Source organism: Protopterus annectens, chromosome 10.part0, assembly GCF_019279795.1.
Source record: "Protopterus annectens isolate FY-2018-M chromosome 10.part0, PAN1.0, whole genome shotgun sequence".
NCBI classification, from domain to species: domain Eukaryota; kingdom Metazoa; phylum Chordata; order Ceratodontiformes; family Protopteridae; genus Protopterus; species Protopterus annectens.
In genome coordinates this window covers 1307545494-1307558696 of record NC_056744.1, presented here as the reverse complement: position 1 = coordinate 1307558696, position 13203 = coordinate 1307545494, and the positions used below count along the sequence as shown (strand labels likewise).

Genomic DNA, 13203 nt, shown 5'->3' with positions numbered 1-13203 from the left:
TCAAGGGATACAAATATGCCCATATTTGGACGACTGCCTGATCCAAGTGGACAGCAAGCACATACTTCTGAAACATCTGGCTTTTGTAATAATGTTGTTGAATTCTCTGGGATACACAGTCAACAAAAAGAAATCAAGGCTAATACCCTCTCAGAAAATAATTTTCCTGGGTGCCAACTTGGACACAAATACCCAGATGGCCGACCTCACGCCAGAGAAGCAGGGGCAACTAACTCAATACTTCAGAAAACTAGCAAATTTCACCAGGCTGACTGCAAGGAAAATCCTGCAGGCTCTGGGATTCATGGCATCTTGCATCCTACTAATCCCATGTGCAAAGCTGCATATGAGGAAACTTCAATGCTACCTGAAAAAACCTATGGTCTCAACACAGCCACAGCTTGGAAACAATAATACCACTAATTCCATGTCTTCAAAAGGAATTTCTGTGGTGGGCTCAAGCATGCCAAACAAACACAGGTCTCCCATTCTGCAAGCCTCAAGCAAATCAAGTCATCACAACAGACGCCTCGGACTACGCCTGGGGGGCACACATGACAGATCGGTGCATTCAGGGCAAATGGTCCCAAAAAGAAAAGCACCTTCACATCAATCAAAAGGAAATGCTAGCAGTAATAAATGCTATTATAGCTTTCAAAGACCTTCTGCATCCAGGTCAACTATTGATAAGGACAGACAACACCACAGTAATGTGGTACATAAACAAACGGGGAGGAACCCATTCATACCCCCTATGCAGGCTGGCCATGTCACTTTGGAACATGGCCCTGGAATTACAAATCGAATTTCAAGCACAGTACCTGCCAGGCAAGGAGAACACGCTGGCAGACAACCTAAGCAGAAATATGACAGATCCACATGAATGGAAGTTGCATCCTCAAGTTTTTACAGAGATAATTCAAGCATGGGGAAGGCCAGACATAGATCTCTTTGCCTCCCACAAAAATCACCAATTGACAAAATTCTGCTCAAGGACTTTCCATCCACAGGCCTGGAGAGAGGACGCTCTCTCTTTCAGTTGGACAACAATGACAGTTTATGCCTTTCCACCTCTTCCTCTGCTGCCCAAAGTTCTATTAAAAACCAGAGCAGACAGACCAAAGATGATTCTCATTGCTCCAGACTGGCCAAGACAGCACTGGTACCCACTCCCGAGGAGCCTGACGCATTCCCCTCCATGGACCCTACCTCTAATGCCCCTTCTGACTCAGCACAGCTTCAAAACTCTTCACAGTCAGCTAAAAACACTCAATCTGGCTGCATGGAAGATTCCTTAACATCACAACAGGCCCTACTCTCCAAGGAGGTGCAGGATGTCATTTTGGAGGCCAGAAGGCCGTCCACTAGAAAAGCTTACTCCGCAAAATGGAAACGGTTCTGTGCCTGGAATGAGAAAAAGGGCCAGAATCCTGGAAAACTGAATTTACCTCAAATATTACAGTATCTAGCTGAGCTGCTAAGCAGTGGACTTTCATTCTCCTCCATCAAAATCCATGCCTCAGCCATTTCTGCAGAATACAACACTGATCCACCTTTATTCTCTCACCCCCTCTTAAGACAGTTCCTCAGAGGGGCAAAGAATATAAAACCCCCAAGGAAACAACCAATACCTGCTTGGGATCTCAATTTCATTCTAGAAAAGCTGACCTTGCCTCCTTTTGAGCCAGCTGCCTCAACAGATTTGCAATATTTGTCCTGGAAAACAGCTTTCCTTCTGGCTATCACCTCAGCTCATAGGGTATCGGAACTACAAGCCCTCATGGCTGTGCAGCCTTTTATCATCTTCCATCAGGACAGAGTTTCCTTACGTACCAACCCGTCCTTTATGCCAAAGGTGGTATCCAGGGTAGCTTTAAATTGGGCTATACACTTACCTACCTTTTACCCTAATCCTCAAAACAAAGGAGAGAGACTACTACATTCATTGGACATCCACAGACAGCTGCGTTATTATTTGGACAGAACAAAGCCTTTCAGAAAATCAGAACAGCTCTTTATGTCCTATGCTATAGGAGCTCAAGGGAAGCCAATTTCCAAACAATCTCAAAATGGATAGCCCACTGCATACGCTTTTGTTACTCTTTTCATGGTAAAACTGTACCTGCAGGCATCAGATCTCATTCCACAAGGGCCACAGCTATCTCTGCAGCTTTCCTCAGAGGAGTTCCTACCAAAGATATTTTGGAAGCAGCGACTTGGAGTTCTGTGCATACCTTCTCCAAGCACTACCACCTACCATTATACTCCAAAACTAGAGCAGGCTTTGCCACTGCAGTCTTGCAGGGCATTCTGGCTCTTCCTAGTTCCACCTAGTGCCTACCACCCCTTTCTTAGCTTTGGGATTCTACCCATCTGTTATGACTGCAGCTGTATGCACAATGAACATAGTACAGTTTTGTACCTACCATAAATGTAGATGTTCGTGTGCTAATACAGCTGCAGTCCAGGTTTCCCTCTCTCCTTCCCCTCTTGGGACAGGCCTATTGGCTAACACCTCCTCATACAACCTGATTGGGGTATTCTTTTATGGTGTATTTGCTTGCAACTACTGTATTTTGATTATATTGCATTGCTTTATTACACAAATTTATGTATTGCCTTCCTTCTGGGGGCACCTGACATCTGGGGCAAGAAAAACTGAAGAAAATGGCGTCGGCTGGTTCTTTTATACCCCTGGCGCACTGACGTCAGGGAAGAAGTGACGACAACCGACACTGGACCTAGACTTTGGAATTCAGCCGACCGAGGACCCGCCTGACGGCAGGAGAACCCATCTGTTATGACTGCAGCTGTATTCGCACTCTAACATCTACATTTATGGTAGGTACAAAACTGTACTTTTCTGAAGGCTTTTAACATAGATACCAGTTTTATAGGATCCTTGATAATTTTAAAGGTGGTTGGGAAGTATTCGCTTAGTGATGATGACAGAATGTTTATGATAGACTTGGTATGTTTGTTGCGATCAGATTGTGTGTAGGATTTTTGGAAGATCTAAGGTTAGGTCTTGTTTGTTGTTTTATGAGCTAAAGGAGACCTAGGTCTGTTAAGAAAATACCTCTGTCAGATGAAAAAAGGTCAAGATAATAAAGGGTAAAGTCTCCTAAAGTGACTTATGTTTAGAAAAGCTAAGGATATTAATGAGTGATGTGAATTTATTTAGGATAGAAAGGGTAGCGGTTTGCTTTTGTGAGTTGGGAATTTTAGGAGAGTCTAGTTAGTTCTGGAGTTTGAGGATGACTTTCCTTGGGAAATGACATTTGGGTTTAGGTTATTTTCGTATATAATTGGAGCCTCCACCAGATTGTTTACCTGGTCTGATGACATTGACATACTTGTAGGAGGTTAGAAGGTGTTGGAAGTTGAGTGACTCTTTTTTGACCCAAGATTCTGTGACTGTTGGAATGTCTGGGTTGTACTGGGAAATGAAAGCACTTATGTGGGCTAGCTTATTTTTAATACGGGCATTTAGGAGGGTTCAGGCAAGTGTAAGAAGATATTATACCATGACCCCTCATTAATATTCCAAAACGTGCACGCTGATTGGTCAACGTGCACGTTGTAAATCGACTTATACTAATGGAAAAAGGTCCGGTCGCCCGGACTTTTTCCATTAGCATAAGTCTTTTTTAAAACACTGTCTCGCTTTGTTAAAGGAGTTTAACATAGCGAGACAGGTTTAAAAAAAGCAACGGAGATCTCCTTTGCTTTTTTTTAAACCTGTCTCGCTATGTTAAACTCCTTTAACATAGCAAGACAGTGTGTAAAAAGCAACGGAGATCTTGCTTTCTCCGTTGTTTTTTTTTTTTAAAAACCTGTCTCGCTGTGTTAAATGGGTTTAACATAGCGAGACAGCTTTAAAATAAGGAACGGAGATTCTCCGTTGCTTTTTTTAAAGCTGTCTCGCTGTGTTAAACCCATTTAACATAGCTAAACAGTAAAAGCAACGGAGATCTTGCTTTCTCCGTTGCTTTTGCCCACAGCTCTGATGTATTGTGTAGGCATACGCATGCGCAGTACATCAGAACTGCCACAGAATACCAGACAGTCTGCTGCGGAAGGGCAGCAAGGAGGCATTATACAATTCCATTATTTAAGAAAAGTAATTATTTTTTTTCTTAAGTAATGTCATTGTATAATAGCAATAACCAACTTCTGGGAGTGGGTAATGCTGGATTTACCCACGGTTGGCTTTGTTTGGTCCCTCGGGCTTCACCCTCGTGACCAAACCACGCCAACCATGGGTAAATCCAGCATTACCCACACCCAGGCGTGGGTTATTGCTATATAGTAGTTCTGCTGTTGAGGAAGGAATATTGCTGTGCCTGGTTTGGGTTCAAAGTTACTCTTTAGGAAAAGAAAGCTGAAAATTGTTGATGTTCACTACATACCTTGATTGCTTTTGTATTTGTTTTTAAGACTGCTGTGATGGTACAGATGAATACAACAGTGGGACAATCTGTGAAAACACATGCAAGTAAGTTCATTTTGCTCTTTTGAAGCAGTAGATTTAAGTATTTGATGAATTTGCGTGAAACCATACTAGCAATATCTGCCTGTACTTGGAATAAAGCTAAATTCATTCTGTGCTGGAAAAAGGGTCAGAATGACAAGTAATGTTAACAGTAGTTGAAGTCTGTGGAAAAAATGTTTATGTGGAGATGAGAATGCCGGGCAGTTTGTCTCATGAATAATATGAGACCTATTACCAGATTACCGTTTTAGAAAGTTATGCAGAAAAATGTTTTGTTAAATATACATTTAATTTAAAATAAATCGGTATTGTACAGCTAATCCTTCACACTTTTGCAGTCTTTTTCTAAATCTGCTTCATATCAGTAAGAACAATAAAAGCATGTTGGTTTGACAGTAAGTTAAGTTAGATTTTGAACAGTATTTTTTTCTCCAGAGAGTTTTGTTGACTTTTCTAATTAAAATAATGTTAGAGTGACAGTTTCCCTTTGCATGTTGAACAACTTTGTCAGTTGTTATGGAACCATCTCTGTTTTAAGCACTGCCTTATTTGAGGACCAACAGACTGTGTCAGTACATCTGACTGTACTTTGACAGTACAGCACAGTGAAGATGATCTTCCTTTGCAGCAGGCTTGTAAGGCAGCCTACAGCTTAACTTTGACTGTAATGTGCATAGTTCCTGCTTTGTGGATTGAGAGGTTCAGTGTTGTATAACAGAGTGCAGGAGGATGATTTTTTACATACTAAATTTGTTGCCCATTTAGTTATACATTCTCTATGCAGCTGCATTTCTGGAAATATGTATTTATGATGGGTCATATATGTAAATTCAGCAAGGAAGAGTATCTGATTTAGTCCATTCGGTTATCATAATTTATGCAAAATGTGTGATTTTAGCTGAGCACAGGTGTATCTCATTGTCTGCCTGCTAATATAACTGGCAGTAAGTTTTTAGTTGAAATTTCATTGGTTTTTCTGTTACAGATTGTAAAAGACATCATCAATAACAGAAGCTGAACTTTTTATGAGATGAGAGCACCACCCACATTAGAGGGGCACAAACACGATCTTTAGTGACTTGGGAGGAGGCAGCAATCCACTTTTTTTTTTTAAAAAAAAATGACCAAATTACTTCAGGTTGAAACCGTGTATTTTTCAGTGTCATATGTTTTGTAAAATGTGCTCAAGTAATTCTAAAATATAAGCAAATGCCTGCACAGAAACCATAGCAGTAAGGAACACCTAAATGTGCTGGCAGAAAAATAGAATCATAGGAAGTTACTAGGCTATTGGCCCTGAGGCCCTTATAAGCCTAGCCAAGAGTTTAGCCCACGTATAGACAAATCAGCACCTGATGCCCCTGTCCAGCATGGACACGGGTGGAATCCCAGGGATGTATTTTCGATTTCCCATCCAGTTATCCAGGTTGCGCTTAAATGGGGTAAAGAGGTACTCTGCTTGATGTAGAGAGCGAGTCTGTTCCACAGATGGGAGAGTCTCTGAGGCACAAATCTGTCCCGCCAACAAGTCCTATTGATGTCACAGACCAGGTTGAGGCCGCGTGTGCAGGTTACTCGAGTGGAGCTTGACTTGCATATATGTAGCAGTTCCATCAAGGCGGGGTCTGAGATCGCTTTGTATCAGACAGAGGTCACCTCAAAAGAGTCCATGTGAAACAGAGTAGAGGGATAGGGCTTTTAGCCTATCTGTGTATTGTAGATTTTTGAGGCCCTGGATTCTCCTGGTGAGGAACCTCTGTGGGTCTGTCCAGCTGCTCATGTGCTTCGAGAGGTACACGCCGAATGGGGCGTTGTACTCAATAATGCGCCATATAAGGGAAGAATACAGGGATGTTATGACCTCCTTGTCCCTAGATGAGATACCCTTACTTATGAGGTGGGCCATGTAGAAAAGCTATCCATACAGTGGAAGCAACATGGTGGTCAAAAGTCGGGTTGCTATCAGTCTGGGTGCCCAAATCCCTCACGACTGACTGCGTGCTTAGGGTGTTATTAATGTGATAATTTGTGGGGACATCACTCCCCAAAAGGAATGATGATGCATTTTTTTGTATTCAGCTTGAGATCATGTTTCTGGCACCAGTCATTTGTTTGGGTGAATCCCTCTTGGAGGATATCCATGTCACTAGGGGAATTGATGACTGCGCCCAGCTTGCAGTCATCTGCAAACCTGGTCAGCCATTGCCCACTGGTTTTGGCCTGCACTTCAGAAAAGTTTATCCCAAATAATAGAGGTCCCAAGACCAAACTCTAAGGTACGCCACTCGATAGGGTCTACTGCTTGAGGTCGCTTCTCCTACTTTGACTAGGTGGGTTCTATCAGTGAACCAGTTAGCTACCATCAATTAGGTTCCTTTTCTTTTTTAGTGAAACCTAAATACTTTTTAAAAAATGTTCCACGGCTTTTCTGTTTTGACAATTTCTTCTATGCCAGGGCCTAAAGCTGAAAGTGGGGATACATTGTCAGTCTAACTAGATGTATTTAACAGCAAGCTTCACTGCTGGCAGACAACATCACAGTTCTGAATGCAATGAGTGCAAGAAGGGGGCTGTTGTTTGTGATGTTCGTTACCAGTGAGCTAATCCTTTGGCAAAAGGAAAAGATATTTCTGATAAGAGTTCTGGAAATTGGTGAAGTTACACCTTTACTTGCAAATTCTGCTGCTGTTTTGGAGTGTAGTATGGAAAGCTAATTCCATGGTCACAACCTCACACCACAGATTGCAAAAGGAAACCAAGCTATAATGTAAACGTTCCAAATTGCAATGCTGTTTTCTTGCCAGTATTGACGATCTGAAAGTCCTGGTTGGTTCAGTTACTCTAACCATTCAGCTAAATACAGTATGAAGTAATACTAATTTAGAGGAGTAAGTGCTTTATGAATAAATACAGCTGTAGCAACACTTCAGCGTATGGCTGGTAAGTCAGAACAAGTGAATTACGCTAACAGAGGAATATATAATCAGTTTTAGTCTTTGGTGCCTTGATGTGACTTTTCTTTATTAAAACAAAAATCCAGTTTCAGTCTTTGGTTCCACAGTGTACATTTTCTGTATTACAAAAAAATAAAAATAAAAAAAAGAGAGACTTCATAATGAATGTTAAGATTCCCTGGCAAAACATTTCAAAGTTCTAAGAACTTTAACCCTTGGGATTAGTACAGTATGTCCAGAAATTATTACCTGCTGCTTGCTTAAGTTTTTGAATGTATGGCCCATTCTCAGAAAGTGCACATTGCCAGAGCAATAGTTGAGCTAATGAAAACTGAATCTTTCTCTATGGTTAAACAGTACTAAATTGAAATAACACCTTCTTTTCCCTTCCATTCAATCAGGTCAAACAAATTCCAGATTTTACAGACTACTGTGAAAAAAAATAAAAATGTTTTTAACCAAACAAGTGTATATCTTTTTATTTTTTGAAATGTGCCCAGAGAAATAGCAACAAAATTGCAGACGGTCATGTGTCATAGAGGTGCATCTTTATTTTTTAGGGAAATTGATCCCCTGCTTCATACTGACAGTTATTCCCAGTGTCTCACGTCCATTAAGAGGGTCTTCCAGTTCCTCCAGTTCACCCCTGGATTGCAGTTTATAATTTTAGGCTTTGTGTGTATGTATATGTATGAATGTATACACATTTGTATATGTATATAAATGTATATGTATGTATATACATGTGTGTGTGTGTGTGTGTGTATATATATATATATATATATATATATATATATATATATATATATATATATATATATATATAAAATGGACACTTTTAGAAGGTCGAAAGCTCAAAAGACTGGACATCAAAATGAAATGGAATTTGCCCTTTCTCCAGTGTTGTGAGTTCTTGGAGTTGGTATATATAATTAGTAGGGGGGGGTGTCGGGGCTCAGGGGAACTTGTTCCTGCATTACAAATATTTTTGATATTTTGAATTTTAGATAATAACGCTCTTGAATTTTTGATCTTCTGACATAGACCCGTGTGTGTAAAGTCAACCAGAGCAAAAAGTCCAGCACCAGTAATGATTAATGCGAATTCAGTGTCTTCAGTCTTCATCTGTGTATGTAATATATGTCGTGCATGTGTAAGAATATTAACTTTATTGAATGGTAAATATGCCAGCAAAAGTGATCATATATGGAAAGATCAAAAATCACCAATCTTTTCATGTGCAAGATCATGATACAGTGTGGATTAGAAATTTGCCCTTTCCCCATTGTAGTGTGGTTTTGGAGTTGTTCTTTATAAGTAGTGGGAGGCCTACCACCTACAAAAAAATTTTGTTTTCTGATCTTTATTTTTTTTATTACTTGAGTTTTTAACAGTTTTGCTTTGAGTACTTTGTATGAACATTTTTGAGTTTTGATAAGATGATGACAGTGGGTGTGTGTATGTGTATGTTTATAGATGTGCACTTATGTATGTGCATGTAAACTCAAGGAAATGCTTAGACATCAGAGATGATTTATTCTACAGTGAAAAGAACAACTCCAGTAGTACAACCAGATATGCAAAATAACCTTTATTTTGGTATTTAAATGACAGACTTGTTTTGCCTTTGCTCTGTATCTCTTCATTTGACAGATTTATATTTAGAATTTTTTGTATGTTTATAATATATGTATGTACGTACGTATGCATGTTTGTGTGCATGCGTGCATGTTAGCAGCGCTTTACATTTTCTGTAAATGTTTTGATGCATCAATCTCGGGAAGTCCAAACATTCTAATTCATCATTTTATGCACATTTAGGTATGATATCCAAACAAATTCAAGAATAGATTATTTCCAGTTCTCTTTTTACTTTCCTTTGAGATGAATCCCAGAATTGTCTTGGACCATACTATTCTAGCATGTCCAAAGGTCAGTTGTCAATCTCCTCTCCGGTTCAGCTGGTGAATCTGGGAATCTTGAGGCAATGTTACAACTACCTCATGTACACAGACAACCCTCTCCTCCTCCAAACAAATTCCAACACATGAGAGATGCAACCATATAGCCAAACTTTAGGCTAAGCTCTCTCAACTCAGTACTGGCGTAACCAGTCAGGAGGAAAAGGAAACCACACTCACTACAATTCCAGTCTCACATAGACTTACCACAACAGCAAACCAAACACATAAACACACAAAAACATACTCGGAGGCTCTAAATAAAAATCTGCCTAAGCAGCAGAGACCTCCAAAGCAGACACCCAAGCAACCGCTACCCCAAAACAAAACACGTGCAACACATAGCTCACAAAGCCAATGTGCCGAACAGTCACAGCCCTTAAGGCTAAACAACACACCTGATACACTTGTAATAGGTGACTCTATCGTCAGGCACACTGATGTCCCGCTCACCAGGCTGAACAAGGAGAAGGTCACGGTGAGCTGCCTCTCGGGCGCTAGGATCCGCCACATAGCACAAGCACTCAGGTCTCTCCAAGGCAAGTACAAATATGACTCAGTCATTGTCCATGCTGGTGTGAATGACCTGAGACGTACCTTCCTGGACTACATGAAAAGAGACATAGAGGAGCTCTCTGAGCATGTAGCCCAGGCCGGTATGACCCTGACCTTGAGTAGCATCTTACCCTCACCAAGAATGATGCCACAATATGAAGACAAGATGATCAATTTCAACAATTGGCTTAAGTATTGGTGTCATTCAAAGGGGATCCAATGCCTGTCAGCCTGGGATGACATGCTCGACAAGCCACGATGCTTCGCTAGGGACGGCTTGCACCTATCACCCCTGGGCTTTCGGATATTGGCAAAGGCTCTTGCTACCCCCATAGTGCCTTTTTTAGGCAAGGCTCAAAAGACAAACCCACCTCCATAGGTATCACAAGGGATAAGAAACTAAGAGTAATGCTACTCAACGCCAGAAGTCTAAACCTCAAGATTCATGCACTCGAAGCTCTCCTTTGCATGGAGAACATCGATATCTGTGCAGTAACAGAAACCTGGTTCAAGGCTCCCGAGAGCACCACAGCACTACCAGGTTATACCTCATACCATGCTTTTCGGCCCCAAAACTTGGACCGAACCACGTGGCCAAAGTGGTTAGAAAAACGTTTTATATAGCCCACCTAATCATGAAGGGATTCGCATCTAGATCAGGGGAGGTCATCGTGCCTCTTTACTCATCCCTCATCAGGCCCATAATTGAGTACAATGCCCCTTTTGGGATGTACCTTACCAGACACCTGCAGCAATTGGAAAGACCCCAAAAGTACCTCACCAAGAGGATCAAAGGGCTCAGACAGATAACCTCAGAAAAGGGCATAGCAAAATTAATTTAAAATGGGTGGCGAACGCAAACACACTCTGGCTAGGCTTATAAATGCCCTAGGGCAGATAGCCTAGTATGAACCTATGAACCATGCCCTGTTAAAACCAAATTTTCAAACATTTCATAGAAAACTCTTCGTTCTTCACAGTAACAACTTATCACTCAGATTGCCATTGACTTTTGGCATAATACCACTTCAGTAAAAACACACTTCTCACTTAAGCCTGCAGCTTTTACAGGATGATAAAAGCATATACACACACAAAATGATTTTGGTTAATGAAAGAATCAGTAGTCCAATTAATGTGGTGGAATGGTTTAATTATGACAATTAAGAACCAAATAGACAATTTGCTGACTGGGTCTTCCGTGGATACAACTGCTATGTCTCAAGATGTGCAGCAGTTTACACAAAACTGTATCAGTGAACATCATTTTTGTTTTCTTGATTTTTATTCTTAATTTAGACTTGGTCAATGACGCAATAAAATGACTATCCAAAAATAAAGCACATGGGACAATGAATTCTAAATTTAATTTGCCAAAAAAAAAAAAACTTGCCGCATTCTCAGTCTATTTCAGTGTCATTCAGTAACAGGCTGTAAAGCAGATTCATTCTCTTTTAGCAAAAATTCACATTATTATTAAAACCTGGCGAAGACCCCCCCTAAAAGACAGAAAAAATAGGTCTGTTGCTTTATTATTTGCAGACTATAAAATCTATGCTAAAAAGTATTAACCCATAGTAATACATCTCAACTGATGTTCAAATACTAGTTTGGTTTTATTCTGAAAAAAAATGAACTTTTGTAAATCACATACTGCAAATCATAGTTTTACATGCCCAACAACATAATGACAGATAACAGATTCTTATAAGGCCTTTGATAACATAAAGCAAACATATTCATCTTCCTTGGTACAACAATATAATCCATTCTGCAGTTTCTAATGTAATGTGTTCACTATGTAGTTATATACTCTTTAACCCTAATAGTTACTGGAAAAAATGTTATTGACTTTCTGAGTTTGGAGTTAGAGAAGGTTATCTACTTCACCATACATTATTTTGTGCTGGAACCATTTCTTCATGCATAACAATTTAATTCCTTTGTTATACCTTTAAAAAGCTGAAAATGTATTTGATGTTCAGCTGATTTATTATTAATATTGACTAATAGTTAAGACTCCCTGAAGATTTCTTATACCTAGCTGAAAAACATTTTGTATTTTGGTTACATATTAATCCAATGAAAACATTTTTTGATTATCAGAGGAGTAAAATACCAAATGTTATTAGCAAAGGTAGTGGAATCAGTTAATCTTGGTTGGATGTCTACAAGGACTTCTATCAAGGCATCAAGTACTATTGCCTGCCAGAAGATATTAAACCTAGTTGAGAAATTGTCTACCTTAGATCGATCTTTTAATAAGAATAACTGTAAAAAAATTAGTCTGGATTTTTTTTATTGTAAGAAATTCCATTATGCCACCAGAGTATACATGAGTTTGCAAATTCAAGAGACGTTGAGATCAGTTTGTATAAGGTGAGACTCCCAAAACCCTTTGGGTTTAGCTTATAGCAGACAGAACAAGCCACTGGATTTAAGTTATATGGTGGCAGAATGTCTGATAAATGTATATAAATGGCATAGGGATTTTCTGTCAAGTACAAGTGTTTTTCAGTTGTATTGCCATTCAGAATTGTCCACGTGGCTCTTAACAAATAAGTGACACTCTTTAGATGGCATATTTCTTTAAAGGAGAACCACACCCACAGACTGAAAAAAAACATGTTAATTTCATCATGTCTTCATGTTTCCTACATTTTAACACTACTTTTGGACTCTATCTAAAATTTTAAATGTAATTCCAGAGTCTGCCCACATGGGGTCTGGCATCTTGATCTTTTAGTCTACCTCTAGGTATCCCACAATGCAGTGTTTGGCTTTAAAATATTACATCATGGCTCCTAACCTTCCGTAAATGCATCGACTTTAAATATGTTTTCACATACACCCCCTTCCCTTTTTGTCAGTCAGGTTTAATTACCATTTATTGCTTTTCAATGGCTAGTTAAAAGGCAAACATCACAAAAAACAGTGCAATAATGGGGCTGTTCATGTACTGTTGCGTTGTACTATACAGCTACTTACAGTGGGACACTTATTTTTGCTGCACCATAGCCTATGTCTGTCTGGAAATTTTAATCCTTGCTACTTAATTGGTAACACATTGTTACGCTTGCCTTCCAACTTCATTTTCCAGGGATTTATAAGAAAGCAAAAATGATTAAATAATTGTGTAACAAAGGTCATAAAAATAAAATATTTTGTTTTTATATAGCACTGTGATGCACTGAAAATAAGACTTTTTGCATCAACATGCATTTTCTGAACAATAGTA

At 39.6% G+C, this 13203-nt stretch overlaps 1 protein-coding gene across 1 annotated transcript in view; it reads left to right on the top strand.

The window, feature by feature from the left end:
- LOC122814269 (glucosidase 2 subunit beta-like) overlaps positions 1–13203 on the top strand; it is an 834731-nt gene that overhangs the window by 578224 nt on the left and 243304 nt on the right. Inside the window, exon 4 of the mRNA XM_044086863.1 lies at positions 4441–4498. Coding sequence (XP_043942798.1) covers positions 4441–4498 — 58 coding nt within the window. The remainder of the gene's footprint in view (positions 1–4440; positions 4499–13203) is intronic.